Below are 13,714 nucleotides of genomic sequence, written 5' to 3' on the forward strand. Positions count from 1 at the left end.
TCATACTCTAGATGTCATCTGTATGAAACTAATTATGTACAATACGAATAGTTCAAAAAATTTACCTATTTATATGGGATGAATTGCTACGCACATATTTGTACTTTGGATGAACCTAATTTTATACAATATAAACAGTTCAAAAAAATTTATATATTTTTATAAGATGAACTGGTACAAACCCATTTTGTACTCTGTGCGTCATTTGTACAAAACTCATTTTATATAGTATTATCAATTCAAAAAATGGTGAGATCATTTGAGATGAACTAATATAAATCCATTTTGTACTCTGGACAACATCTGTATGAAGACAACTTCATACAGTACAATCAGAACAAAAGAAATTTTTAAGGCAAGATTCGATTAACTTCTTTCTGGAGGAACACTCAGGATAAATAGTCCAATATGATTCAAGAATCATAAAGTATGAATAGTTTTAAAAAATATGAGTTTTGACTCATTACCCTAGTGTGTGTGCATAGTTACCCAATTACAATCACACTCTCTCAGACTTAAGAAAAATAGAAATAGTACATACTTCAATTATAAGAAACCCTAATCTAATCTATCTTGAAGTCTTCGATAGTCTAGAGTATGATTTTATTGTAACATTAGTATACACAAACAACACAAATAAGATTTTTCTAATATGTGTTAGGTGAAACATTAGTATCATAGAAAACTTACATGATATAAAAGCATATATTTGAAAACTAAGTCACAACAAAATCTTCCATATTTATAGTTGAATTTAAGGGGAATCTTTGATGATCTTTACTCTCTTGTCAGATAATTTATCCCTCCTTTTTATGAGGGTTAACTAGATTTTGTGTTAGAGGACTAAGCCATTATTACTATCAACTATCTTTACACTCTTACTAGATTAATTTTCCCTACTTATATTGGGGAAGAAATAAATCCTACATAAAAGGACTGAATCTTTCCTTATGCTAATAGTATTTACACTCTTGCCAGATAGTTTTCCCTCCTTTTATGGGGGAGAATTAGAGTCTGCAAAAGAGGACAGAGGCTTTTTGAGTAGTTGTCGATCTTTACACTCTTATTGGATAAATGTTCTCTCCTTTTATTGGGGAGAACTAGAGCCTATATAAGAAGATCAAGCCTTTGATGTTGTTGATGGTCTTTGCACTCTTGTGGAATAGTTTTTTCCTCCTTTTATGGGGGAGAACTAGATCCTTTCAAAAATGACTAAGCCTTTTCCATTGTCGATAGTCTTTACACTCTTTTCGGATAATTTTTCCCTCCTTTTATGGGAGAGAACTGGAGCCTTCATAAGAAGCTTAAGTCTTTGCTGATGTTAATGATCTTGACATTCTTGATGGATAGTTTTTTCCCTTCTTTAATGGGGGAGAGCATGTGCCAGAGGGTTGAGCCTTTTCCACCATAGAAGGTCTCTAAATTTTTTTTGGTCTATTTTTCCCTCAAATTTCAAGAGAACAATCAGATCAACATAAGAGAACCACGCCTTCTCCCCCACCCTAAAGGGGGTATTTATAGATTCATGGAGGGGAGAATTTAAAAAGGTTTTTTGAATTTTTTCAGAATATTTTGTGATGTTTTCTAAATTTTTTAGAAATTTTAAGCCCAAAATTAAAAGTTTCTATTCTTGAAAAAATAAAAAAGAAAAAAAAATTAAAATAATAAGAATAAAAATAATAATATTAATCTTTATTTCTGAAATGATCTAATTTTTTCTGAAAAAAATATGGATTTTCTTAAAAATTTTATTTTAAATTTTTTAGGAAAATTTATATAAATATTTTAAAAAACAAACGAGATGGCACTTAATCTGATACAAATGTGTTTGATGTCCTCAATATAATTTTTTGGCTTTTCGGACTTAATTTTGATTTTTTTAGCTTAATAGAGCATCTACGATCAATTTTGAGCAAATTTAAATTTTTTTAGTAAAATTATTTTATATTTTTTCTTCGATCAATGCTTTGATTTCATGAAATGTTTAAAATTACTAGCTATGACTATTATCAAATTGAACAAAAGAGATCTTATTTTAGGCTTCACCCATCACTTGTGCCACCAAACTTACTCATCAAATCAAAACTAATGGTAGGAGAAGTACTCTACTATGGCTTTATCTGACTAGCACTCTACCCATATCTTTTATCAGTCTTATAAATCCATCATTCAATCATATATGTGGCGCATGACTAAAATACATGTGCATAAAATAAGAAGACATGATGCCAATATGACCCAGAGCTTCCTCACTCAACTACGAATCATTTTTTTATTTCTATGTTTTATAATTAGTCCCCAAAAACCAATACTCTGCTACCAAAAAAGGATTTTCATAACCAAACCCAATATGATCTACGACAGAGCATATCATATCACATTGAATGGTGATAGACCAAACCAAAGATCTAAGTTTTAGAAACTTTTCAAATTTTGTTCATTTAAAATATACTACATAGCTACAAATTAACTTTAAATTGAATAAAAAGTAAACTCATCCACAAATTTAATTTATTTTCATTCATCTTCAAATTTTATATATATAACAAAATTTTTATGTTACAATACATGGCTATAGACTAGAACTTAATAAGGAAATAAAATAGGCCTTTATGACTCACAATGCTTAGTACATATCAAATATTTAAAAATCCAAGCCCTTGTGACTCCATATGCACTCAATAAACCAAAACTTCCTCCAATATTAAATGTCCTCACAATCAAATATTTCATGAAGATAAGCACATATATTATTACATTTCAATAAAATAAATGTAAGGAAATCAAATTATAGACATTTAAAGAGTGCTTTATTGGTCGCCTACAAATTGAATAACTAAGCAGAATTTTAGATTTTAAAAAATTCACTAGATTACTAAAGATTATGTAGAATGTCATTTTGAAGTTTTGATTTTGCTATAGTCTTAATTTTTTAAGATCAAAAATACTTTTTAATTTACTAACAAAGCACACTTTTCAAGTTACCAGGTGAAAGTTTTTTATAAAACAATCTAAATGTTCAGAATGAGCGTATCTACAACATCTATAAAAATACGCAGTGAAAGTTTAGTGGGTCTAAAGTTATCCTCATTTTTGCACTACAAAAGTATAATGACTTTCTCTCATCAAAATTTCATCCTTTCTCTCTTTAGCCGACAACACTAGAGGGATCAAAAAGGTTTGGTAAATCAAGATTTAAGTGGAAAATATTATTTAAAAAAAAATGACCTAGCATCACTACACCAACCTAGATTAATTTAAATAACCTAAACCTAAGAGTTTGGTTCCAAATCTCCCCCAACTTCAGCTTGTAGCACTCCTAAGGAAAATTTTTCAGTTTTTTATTCATATACACAGACCCACGAGAACCAATTCAGAATAGTTTTAGATGCTCATATGCATACATAATATTCACAAACACATGCAAGAGGTATAAATTAATTCATATACACAGACCCACGAGAACCAATTCTTTTACCATGAAGCTTCTTTTTTAGTTCTATGCCTCCACTACACCTTAGCAATTAGGATATTCTTAATCCTTAACTTTTAGACAATGTATCCCAAAATCTTTTTTGATTTCTCTCTATCACTCATATTTAGATGTACCTCAACATTATTTGTAGATACTCAATTTCTAGAATTGGACACCCATTTTCTCAAGGATGACATATGAAATACACTATGAATATCAAACATGTGCTATGATAATTATAACATATAATCAAATCTTCATATCCTCTTTCAAAGGGTCCAACATACCTTGGACTTAGCTTTCCTTCTTTTCTAAACTTGGTTATGACTTTCTTCAACCTGATCTTTACATATATGAAATCTCCAACTAAGAATTTTAGAGCTTAATGGTTTACATCATAGTACTATTTTTTCCTATCCTAAATCACTTTCATAAATGGATCTTTTTTAGTATTATCATGAACTATGGTTGGCTTAATCAAAGTCCATTCTCCCACTCTTTTCCAATATAATGGAGTTTTGAATTTTCTATCGTATAGAGCTTCATAAGGGTTCATACTTAATAGAGGAATATGATACTTCCAACTTCCACAAAATTTCAGAATATAAGATGTGAAAATATCTTCCAATACTTGAATAGCCCTTTCAAACTGTGTTGACCTATGAAAAAAAAGCTATACTAAAATGTATTTTAGTGCCCATAGCTTATTGAATGCCTCTCCATAACCAAGAAATCACAAAATCTCTTACAAAAGTTATCACCTTTGATATTCCATGCAGTTAGATAATCTCTCGTACATAAATATATTCCAATTATTCCACTGAATTAGTCTTCCAGATATGTACAAAATGTGTAAACTTTATCAGACGATCCATAACAACCCAAATCTAGGGAATCCCATAGAAAAATCCCTTGTCACTTCTTTCCATTTAAACTCCAATATAGGTAACAGTTGTAGAAGACCTCCTCGGACACTGATGTTCTATTTTCACTCATTTTTAGCATCACATTTAGCAACAAAATATGTTATTCATCTTCAATCTAGTCCCCCAAAACATACTTTCCATATCACTATATATTTTGCTACTCCTAGGATGTATAATGTATCCTGAATAATGTGGTAATATCTCTTACCTAAGATCATTAGAACTAAGAACCCAAAATCTATATAACAATAATAAGAACATCAAACCTTTAACTCACTATGTGGGATCAATTATATGAATTCTTTTTTCTCCATTATGTTCTATTAAAACTCAAATTTTGATTTAAATTTAATAAAAAAGGTCATCACTAATATTTTTTAACCAAGTCTTTTTTAGGCCTACCTCTACCAGTCTTAATATATGCCAAATCTAATACATCTACTCTCCTAACCAGGACATTAGAAGGCTAACAATTTATATAGCCAAGCCATCTAAGGTGACTCTCCCTAAACTTATCTATCATTAGATCTACTCCAACCTTTTTATGTATATGCTCATTTCACATTCTATCTTTAATAGAAAAGCCACTCATACACCTGAGTATACTAATTCTTGCAACATAACTTAATTTTTACTTCTCTTTTAATGGACAACATTATATGCCATAAAGCATTACATGTCTCACCACCATCTTATAGAATTTCCCCTTACGTTTGAGGGGTACTTTTCTATCACACAATAAGCTCAATGCATTCTTCCACTTCAACCATCCAACTTGAATACTATTAATAATATCCCCATCTATTTCACCATCACTCTGGATAATAGACTCAACATATCTAAAACATATACTCTTTTTAATAATTTCAATGACCTAAGTCAAAATCCCCCCATTAGATCCATGACTACTAAAATTATACTCTATGTATTTGATTTTAGATATACTTAAATGAAAAAATTTAGACTTTGAGGTTGACCTCCATAATGCATGTTTACCTATAAATCCCTCTCTAATTTTATCATCAAGAAGAATATCATCAATAAAAAGCATTCACCATTGTACATCCTCCTATAATGTCTAGTAAGAATCTCCATGATTAAAGAAAAAATATATAGCTTAAATATTATCCTTCATGTAATCCCACTGAAATAGGAAAATATTTGGTCCAACCTCATGTTTGAACGAGCTCTAGCATACATATCCTTAATGACTTGAGTATAAGCATTATTAACCCCTTTCTTTCCTAAAACTCTCCATAGTACTTCTCATGAAACTTATCATAAGCTTTCTCTAAATAAATAAATATCATATGTAGATCCTCCTTATTGTCTCAATACTTCTCCATCAAACCTCTCAATAAATGTGTAGCTTCCATAGTAGACTTACCTGGCAGGAATCCAAATTAATTTTAAGAAACATTAGTATCACAATATAACCTTTGCTTAACAACTCTCTGACAAAGTTTTAAAGTAAGACTTGACTTAATTCCTCTATAATCCACACACTCTTCTTCATCTCATTTATATTAAAAAAAGGAATCAACACACTCCACGCATGTGGCGTCTTTGTAGTCTTCAAAATAATATAAAAAAGTTTTGAAAGCTAAAAAATTCCTTCATATCCTAAGTATTTCCACACCTCTATTTGAATATCATCAAGTCTAATAGATTTTTCACACTTCATTTTCTTTAAAGCCTCTCTAGCTTTAGTTTTATTAATGCATCGATAAAAAATTGCTATTTTCATATAGGTTGCTAAGGCCACTAAAGTCAATCATCTTCTCACAATCATTATTGAAAAGCTTATAAAAATATGTCATTCACCTTTGTTGAATATCATCTTCTAATAAAAATACTTTTTATCTTCATCCTTAATACGATTCACTTTAACCAAATCCTTTCTTCTTCTATCTCTTCGCTTGGCTAACTTATGCATACATGTTTTGCCCTCCTTAAAATCTAATCTATTAAATAAATTATTATAATCTAAATTTTTTGCATCATAAAATACTTTCTTAGACTCTTTATAGAACCCACAATCTATCCTTATAGAAAAAGGTTCCAAAATCAAATTATCACATTCACTTACCAAACTTCATTTAATCAATCAACTTCAAATATATTATATCTAATTTCTGAGCTTCCTTAATATTTTCTTGTAGAAATGGTTCATTAATAATTTGAGATAAAATACCTAAATCTCAATCAATAGGATCAATCACATCAACTTTAACTTCTCCATACCCTAAATCACAAAATAATTAAAGGTAAGCATAAGACTCAACACTCTAAATGACTTCTTAATCAAAGCATCGGTCACTATATTAGCCTTACTAGATTGATACTAAATAATCAAATCATAATTTTAATCAGCTCATGACATCTCCTCTATCTTAGAGTTAAATCCTTTTATGTAAATATTTACTTTAGACTATGATGATCAATGAAAATCTCACAGCTAACTCTTTCCAAGTATTGTCTCTATATTTTTAATGCAAATACAACACCAACAAGTAAAAATCTTACGTCATATAATTTCTCTCTTCTAGCCTCAACTACCTAGAAATATATGTTATACATGTCCCATGCTGCATCAGAACACCTCTTAATCCCTTCTATGAAATATTATTAAACACCTACAATCTCTCTATACCTGATGGGATGGTTAAAATTAGAGAAGATATCAAATGGTCCTTCAACTTCTAAAAGCATACCTCATAATTGTATGTTCCAATGAAAGATATTGACTTAGGAGTCAATCTTGTCAAAGGTGCAGATATCTGAGAAAATGTTTTCATAATTTTTTTATAAAAGTCGACCATACCTAAGAAATTATATACCTTAGATATTGTAGTAGGCTTGGACCAATCAACAATAGCCTAAAATTTCTTGAGATCTATAGAGATATCTGCACGGCTCACCACATGCCCTAGAAATAAGATACTCCTTAACCAGAATTCTCATTTAGAGAATTTTGCATACAACTAATATTGTCTCAATATCTCACCTTCATATGAGCTAAATGATCCTCCTTAGAGGCTGAATAAACTAGAATATCATCAATGAACACAACACAAATTGATCAAGATATTCCTTAAGCATCTTATTCATTATATCTATAAAAATTGCATGACTTTAAACTCATAATATCTTCATTAGTTACTGAATGTAGTATTTGTCACGTCTTCTCTTGATAATACTCAAACCTTGGATTAATCTTTGAAAATATGAAAGCTTCCACAAGATAATCAAATAAATTATTAATTTTTTGCAAAGGATACTTATTCTTTACTAAACTTGTTCAATTCCAAACATTCGATACATATGTGTATAGTACAGTCCTTCCTCCTAACAAACAAAATAGTTGCTCCCCATGGAGACATACTAGGATAAATAAAACCTCAATCAACTAACTCCTAAAGTCGTACCTTTAACTCTCAAGATTCTTTAGATAACATCCTATATGGAGCTATGGATATCATAGTAGTACCAAGAAATACATCAATATAACTCAATCTCCCTATTAGGTGAAAAACTTATCAACTATTTAGGAAATGCATTACAAATCTCCAATATTATTGAGAAAATCTCTAGGGATCCAGATTTCATTCTCCTATCTTAAATAGATTCCAAAAATATTGTATAACCCTTCCTTAATAACCTATTTCTTGCACAACATATATCAATATGATAGGACTACCCTAACTCCTTTAAATAAGAAGCTTTAGCTAACAAAAATTAAAGTTACTCTCTTCTTCAAATAGTTAATCTAAGCTCTATAGACTCAACTAATCCATACCTAGAATAATATCAAACTTACAAACAGATAAAAATATTAGTACAAATCTCTATTTTCTATAGTATATCTCTATATCATTATGCATGCTCTATGGGCTAACATGCCAACCCAAGTTAGCAAAATAATAATAAAAAAAAAGAATAAGGAAACAACATGGAAGGTAAACATAGAAAATCAAAATATCTCTCATAAATAAATGAGTGATTGGCTCCAAAATCAAACAAAATGTGGTAAGGTATATCAGAAATAAAAGTTGTACCTATGACCACATTTGAGCACCCCTGGCCTCATGTTGAGTCAAACTATATATGCATTCCTGAACTAGAACTAGAATAATAAAACTACCTTGCTTTCTCTTATCACCCCTAGATGGCCTCCCTACTATAGAACCAAAGCTTACATATACTATATGATCCCTTTGTAAACACATGAGGTGTAAATATCCTTAGTCTCTTTATCAGTCTAATAATACTCTCACACCTATGCTTACAACATCAATCAAGTCCTTGTGGGCACTTAATTACCATATATCTAATCTAACCACATCAAAAGTATTGACCCATCATCCAACATCAATAAACAAAGTGTCTCCTGCCACAACTATGGCACACAGATAATCCACTCAAAAAACCTATAGAGCTAGAAGTATTGTCTCCTCTGGGAGCTGATACAGACAGACCACCTCTCTTGGAGTCTCTACGCCTAAACCTATTCCTCTTCCCAAGAAAAGTAACTACTAAAAATCTTATTACGAAACCTCTTCTTACTAGTAGCCCACTGTTGCTGAGTAGCTAATACGTCATTCTGTATTAGATGGGCTCTCTCTACGAACTCAAAAAAATTAGTAATATGAAATGGAACTAGTGACTACCTCAAACCGCCTTAGATTCCTCTTAGAAATTTGTAATGCTTAGTGCTAACTAACTATGGAGCATACCTGACTAGGGTGATAAACTATGCATCATATCAGACAACAATCATTCTCCCCTAATCCAACCTCAAAAATATTTTATACATCTGCTGCTGCATAAACGAAGGTATAAATGAATCCCTAAAAACATATGTAAGCTACTCCTAGCTGATCAGGGAATTCAACCTTCTATGAAACTTCTTATTATGCTGGCTCATTCACCAGCCCTCAGCCTCCCAATCTAATAAAAATACAGCTAGAGATAACTTCCTCTTAGGAGGACACTACATACCATCAAAAGTCTTCTCATCTCATTAACTAGCCATCTGCTACTCTGAGCTCTATTGTGCCTTCAAACTTTAGAGGCTTCAACCTCAAAAGTAGTTATAAGTATCTATTAGCATCACCAGATTTAATAAGAGAGATCCTACTATGGGCTTCATCCATCAATTAATTGTGCCACTAGACTAGTAAAATGAGTCATTGAATCAGAACTAGTAGTATGAGTTGTACTCTACACTAGCATTTTTTTACTAATACTCTACCCATCTATCATATCCAGGTCTTATGAATCCATCAAACAATCATAGAAGTGGCACACAACTCAACAGACATACACAAGAAAATAAGTAAACATGAAAGCCCAATCCTACCTAGAGCTGCTTCAATTAACTATGAATCATTTTGAATGGTGACAGACCAAGACAAAGATCTAAGCTTTAGAGAACTTTTAAATTTTATTGATTTAAAATAGACTACAAAGCAACTAATTAACTTTAAATTATTCTGAAACTAAACTCATCCACAAATTTATTTACTTTTATTCAAATTTAAAATGTATGTACACTACAAAATTTTATGCTATAGTACATGGTAATAAATGAGAATATAACAAGGAAATAACTTGTCATGACTATACCAAAAATTAGAAAATATATATTCAAACACAAAAGATCATATCTTGAACCTTTAACTACTCAGATGATGTACTTCGAAAGAGAATCTTTAAAAATATTTCTTAACGGTCTCTTCCTCATTTTGCTAAATCCTAAAAAGATGATGCCATATTTTATTTTTCTTATGATCGGCAATAACTTATTCAACAAAAATCCTAACTAAATCAAAAAAAGTATTAGTTTTATTAGAGAGAGGAAAAAATCATGTGCATCAATCTTATCGCTTAAGAGTTGAATGAAATACGTGATAAAAGTTTGTATCATAAGCTTATTGAATATGCATTTTAGTCATATAGTGGTCAATATTTTCATAGGAGTCAAAAGTACTGTTATATGGATCAAATAGAGGCAACCTAAACTTCATTCGAATAGGATGCTAGATAATTGCATCAGTTAAGGATGAACATTCTAGAAAGTCATGATGAAGAATAAGATGACTTTTTCCTCAAAGAAATTCCTCTTAAATAAAAAAATCATAGCTTATCTCTTATAAAATCACAAAGGGCATCAATAAGTTGATTTAAATTTAAATCCTCCATGGCTAGTGGCGGATTACAAATTGGTCAAACAACATGAGAAGGATGACTTGGATTAGTAGCATTCAAAAGATCTTAATGAGGTTGTAAGAGAGGGGGAGTTGTTATATGTGGAGGGTTGCATAAGCATCAAATGTATCTGCCACATAATTTTATTAATTTTATAGTAAAAGAAGCCAATTGTTTTGTGATGGAGCTTTGTTGTCTAGCGTTTTCTAAGCAATGTATGGTTTAAACATAAAGTATTCCATCTTATGCATATACTTCTCAAAATTAAAACATGGTTGGCCTCCACCACTTAGATGATTCTTGGTTGAGAGATTTCTTGACAATCATTTAAAAATTTAGAGTATATTGGGAATAATTTTCACATATGAAACTATTGTGCTAAAAACTTTATGGTGATAAAGAGTTTCATTTTTTAGATTTGCATAAAAACCTAGCATACAAAGACAGAAGTTATAAGAGATACTAAAATTTTTATGTGGAAAATCTAAGAAAGAGAAAAATAGTGACGCCCAATTTATATAATCTACTGTATAATTATAGATATAAGAATTTGATCTTCTTTAAAATTGATAAAGACAGGATTACACAATTAGAAATATTTTTCTAATTCTCATTAGAGCGGGATTTAAGTTAGATTTATGCTAAATCCAGCTAAACTATTTTTTGAGGTCTCGTAAATCTGATGCCTGTGCAAATCCGGGACTTACGGATTTACGGCGCAAATCCTCCTAAATTTAAAATCCCATCGTTCGGCGAATTTAACAGGATTTGGTCGAATAAGCACATGAAAGAAAGAAAGATGGCTACCTTGGCAACAAGCAAGAGCAAGCTCTCATAGTCGTCGTTACTTCTGATCAAACAAAGAACGACAAGGAGGTGTGGTTTCATATCTGATATGAAGGAACATCATTGAAGGAGCACAGTCGAACATCAACAAAGGAGTCGAAGAAGTGATTCGTGAAATCTCTACACTACGAAGCAACGAAGCCAAACAGCAACGACGAAAAAGAAAAGATGATAAGCAAACCCTAGACATCTCTAATCTATAATTAAGTAAATAATTAGTAGCATAATTAATGCATTTAATAATATAATTTATAATTAAAACTAACAAAATAATATTTAAATAATTAATCAAATTATTAGTAGGAATATTATTTAAATAATTAATTATTAGTTGTATAATTGTCATTAAATTAGTTATTATATTATTTAGATGTTAATTATCAAATTATTTTTTATATTACTAATTATCTAATTATTAACTAATCATTAATATTACATTAAAAATAAATTAATAATTAAAACTAATTTAAGTGATTCAATTCATATTTAAAGCTCTACAACCTTATAAGGTTCCTGAGATCTGCTGTCAAAAAATTTCTCGGAATTTGACAAAGTTTATTTACACACTAAATATTTTTCAGAATTTAACAGCCTCGTAATTTATTAAATCGATATGTAGGATTTACAGTCCCACTAAATTAAATCCAATCAAATACCAAACAGCACCTCAGCAAAACCAAAATTAAAAAAAAAAATGCAAAATTTGGCCATTTTCAACTCCTACAGCTCTACATAAACCGACGTTCCCAGCAGCCATCATCGAACTAAAAAGAGAAAAGAAAAAACTCTTTTAGCTCGCTAGTGGCGCACGGATGGCTTCCACTCTCCGCTTACAGGGCAAGGTAGCCATAATCACCGGCGGAGCCAGCGGCATCGGCGAGGCAACAGCCCGCCTCTTCGCCTCCCAAGGCGCAATCGTCGTAATCGCCGACATCCAAGACTCCCTCGGCATCTCGGTCGCAAACTCAATCTCCCCTCCCGGCCAATGCACCTACCTCCACTGCGACGTACGCGAAGAACTCCAAGTCGCCGCCGCCGTCGACCAAACCATCCAAACCCACAGCCGCCTCGACATCATGTTCAGCAACGCCGGCATCCTCGGGCCGTTAACTTCCATCCTCGACCTCAATATGTCCGATCTCGACAACCTTCTCGCCATTCACGTGCGTGGGATGGCAGCGGCGATCAAGCACGCGGGGCGGGCGATGGTCGCCGCGGGATTAGAGGGTCGATTATTTGTACGGCGAGCGTGGCAGCGGCGGTGGGTGGATTCGCACCGGTGGCGTATACGATAGCGAAGCATGGAGTGTTGGGGTTGGTGAAGGCGGCGGCAGGGGAGCTTGGGGAGAAGGGGGTGAGAGTTAACTGCGTCTCCCCGTTTGGTGTGGCGACGCCGTTGAGTTGTGGGATCGGAATGATGACGGCGGAGTTGGTTGAGAAGTTGACTTGCGAGGCGGCGGTGTTGAAAGGGGCCGTGCTGAGGGCGGCGGATATTGCAGCGGCGGCTTTGTTTTTGGCGTCTGATGATTCAGCATTTATCAGTGGACAGAATATCGTTGTGGACGGAGCAGTTAGTGTGTCGAATGCTTTGTTTTCAAAGACGGCGAAGGTGGTGATGGGGGAAGTGAAGCCGACCATCCATGATTTTTAGGGTTCCTAATTAAAATTCTAGTTTTGTTTCAGAAAAATGTCAAATTAATGTTAGTGGTAAAGTACTAACGTATCCCATCCCATTCAGAGAGGTTAGGAGCGATCAAGTTTAATTTGTTTTATATATATGGTTTCTACAGATTTAAGTGCTTGGTTCATTACCCAAAAGTGTGTTTTTAGGAGAAATTTGATAGGTATTATCCAGTTTTAATTTGATGTATTTTGAAATAATTTAAAAGTAAGATGAATTCAAAATCCATGGTGCTCGATGATTTCCTATTCTTCGTGAAATTATTATGTGCGATTATTGGATGTCATTCGTAGGTGAAACATGATGCGTCACGTCATCATTTTGTTATGTATCGCAGCTATGTATCTGATGATGTGTCACATCTTAATTTCGCCTCGGGACAGTCTGATGACCGTACAGAATAATTTCTCCATGTTCTTCACACATCACCGTAAGAGCATCATCAATTGCATGTCAATCGGGAGTTTGCAGCTCACACTAGCACTAGCACTAGCATCCAATTGAGCATCATTCAAAGGGACTTTTTTGTGTTTTGAACTAGTTGGACTGTTCATGAACGCATTTTTTTAGAAAAAA

General features: G+C 32.4%; 1 protein-coding gene across 1 annotated transcript; it reads left to right on the forward strand.

The window, feature by feature from the left end:
- The first annotated feature begins 12,235 nt into the window (after window positions 1-12,235).
- Window positions 12,236-13,203, forward strand: LOC110101283 (short-chain dehydrogenase reductase 3b-like). Its single transcript, XM_020829118.2, is given in 2 exon segments — window positions 12,236-12,675; window positions 12,678-13,203. Coding segments are annotated over 2 exon segments (837 nt in total). The 5' UTR covers window positions 12,236-12,269; the 3' UTR covers window positions 13,109-13,203.
- The last annotated feature ends 511 nt before the right edge of the window (window positions 13,204-13,714 follow it).

The sequence above is a fragment of the Dendrobium catenatum genome, unplaced genomic scaffold (genome assembly GCF_001605985.2).
Source record: "Dendrobium catenatum unplaced genomic scaffold, ASM160598v2 original_scaffold_43362, whole genome shotgun sequence".
In the NCBI taxonomy this organism is placed as follows: Eukaryota; Viridiplantae; Streptophyta; class Magnoliopsida; order Asparagales; family Orchidaceae; genus Dendrobium; species Dendrobium catenatum.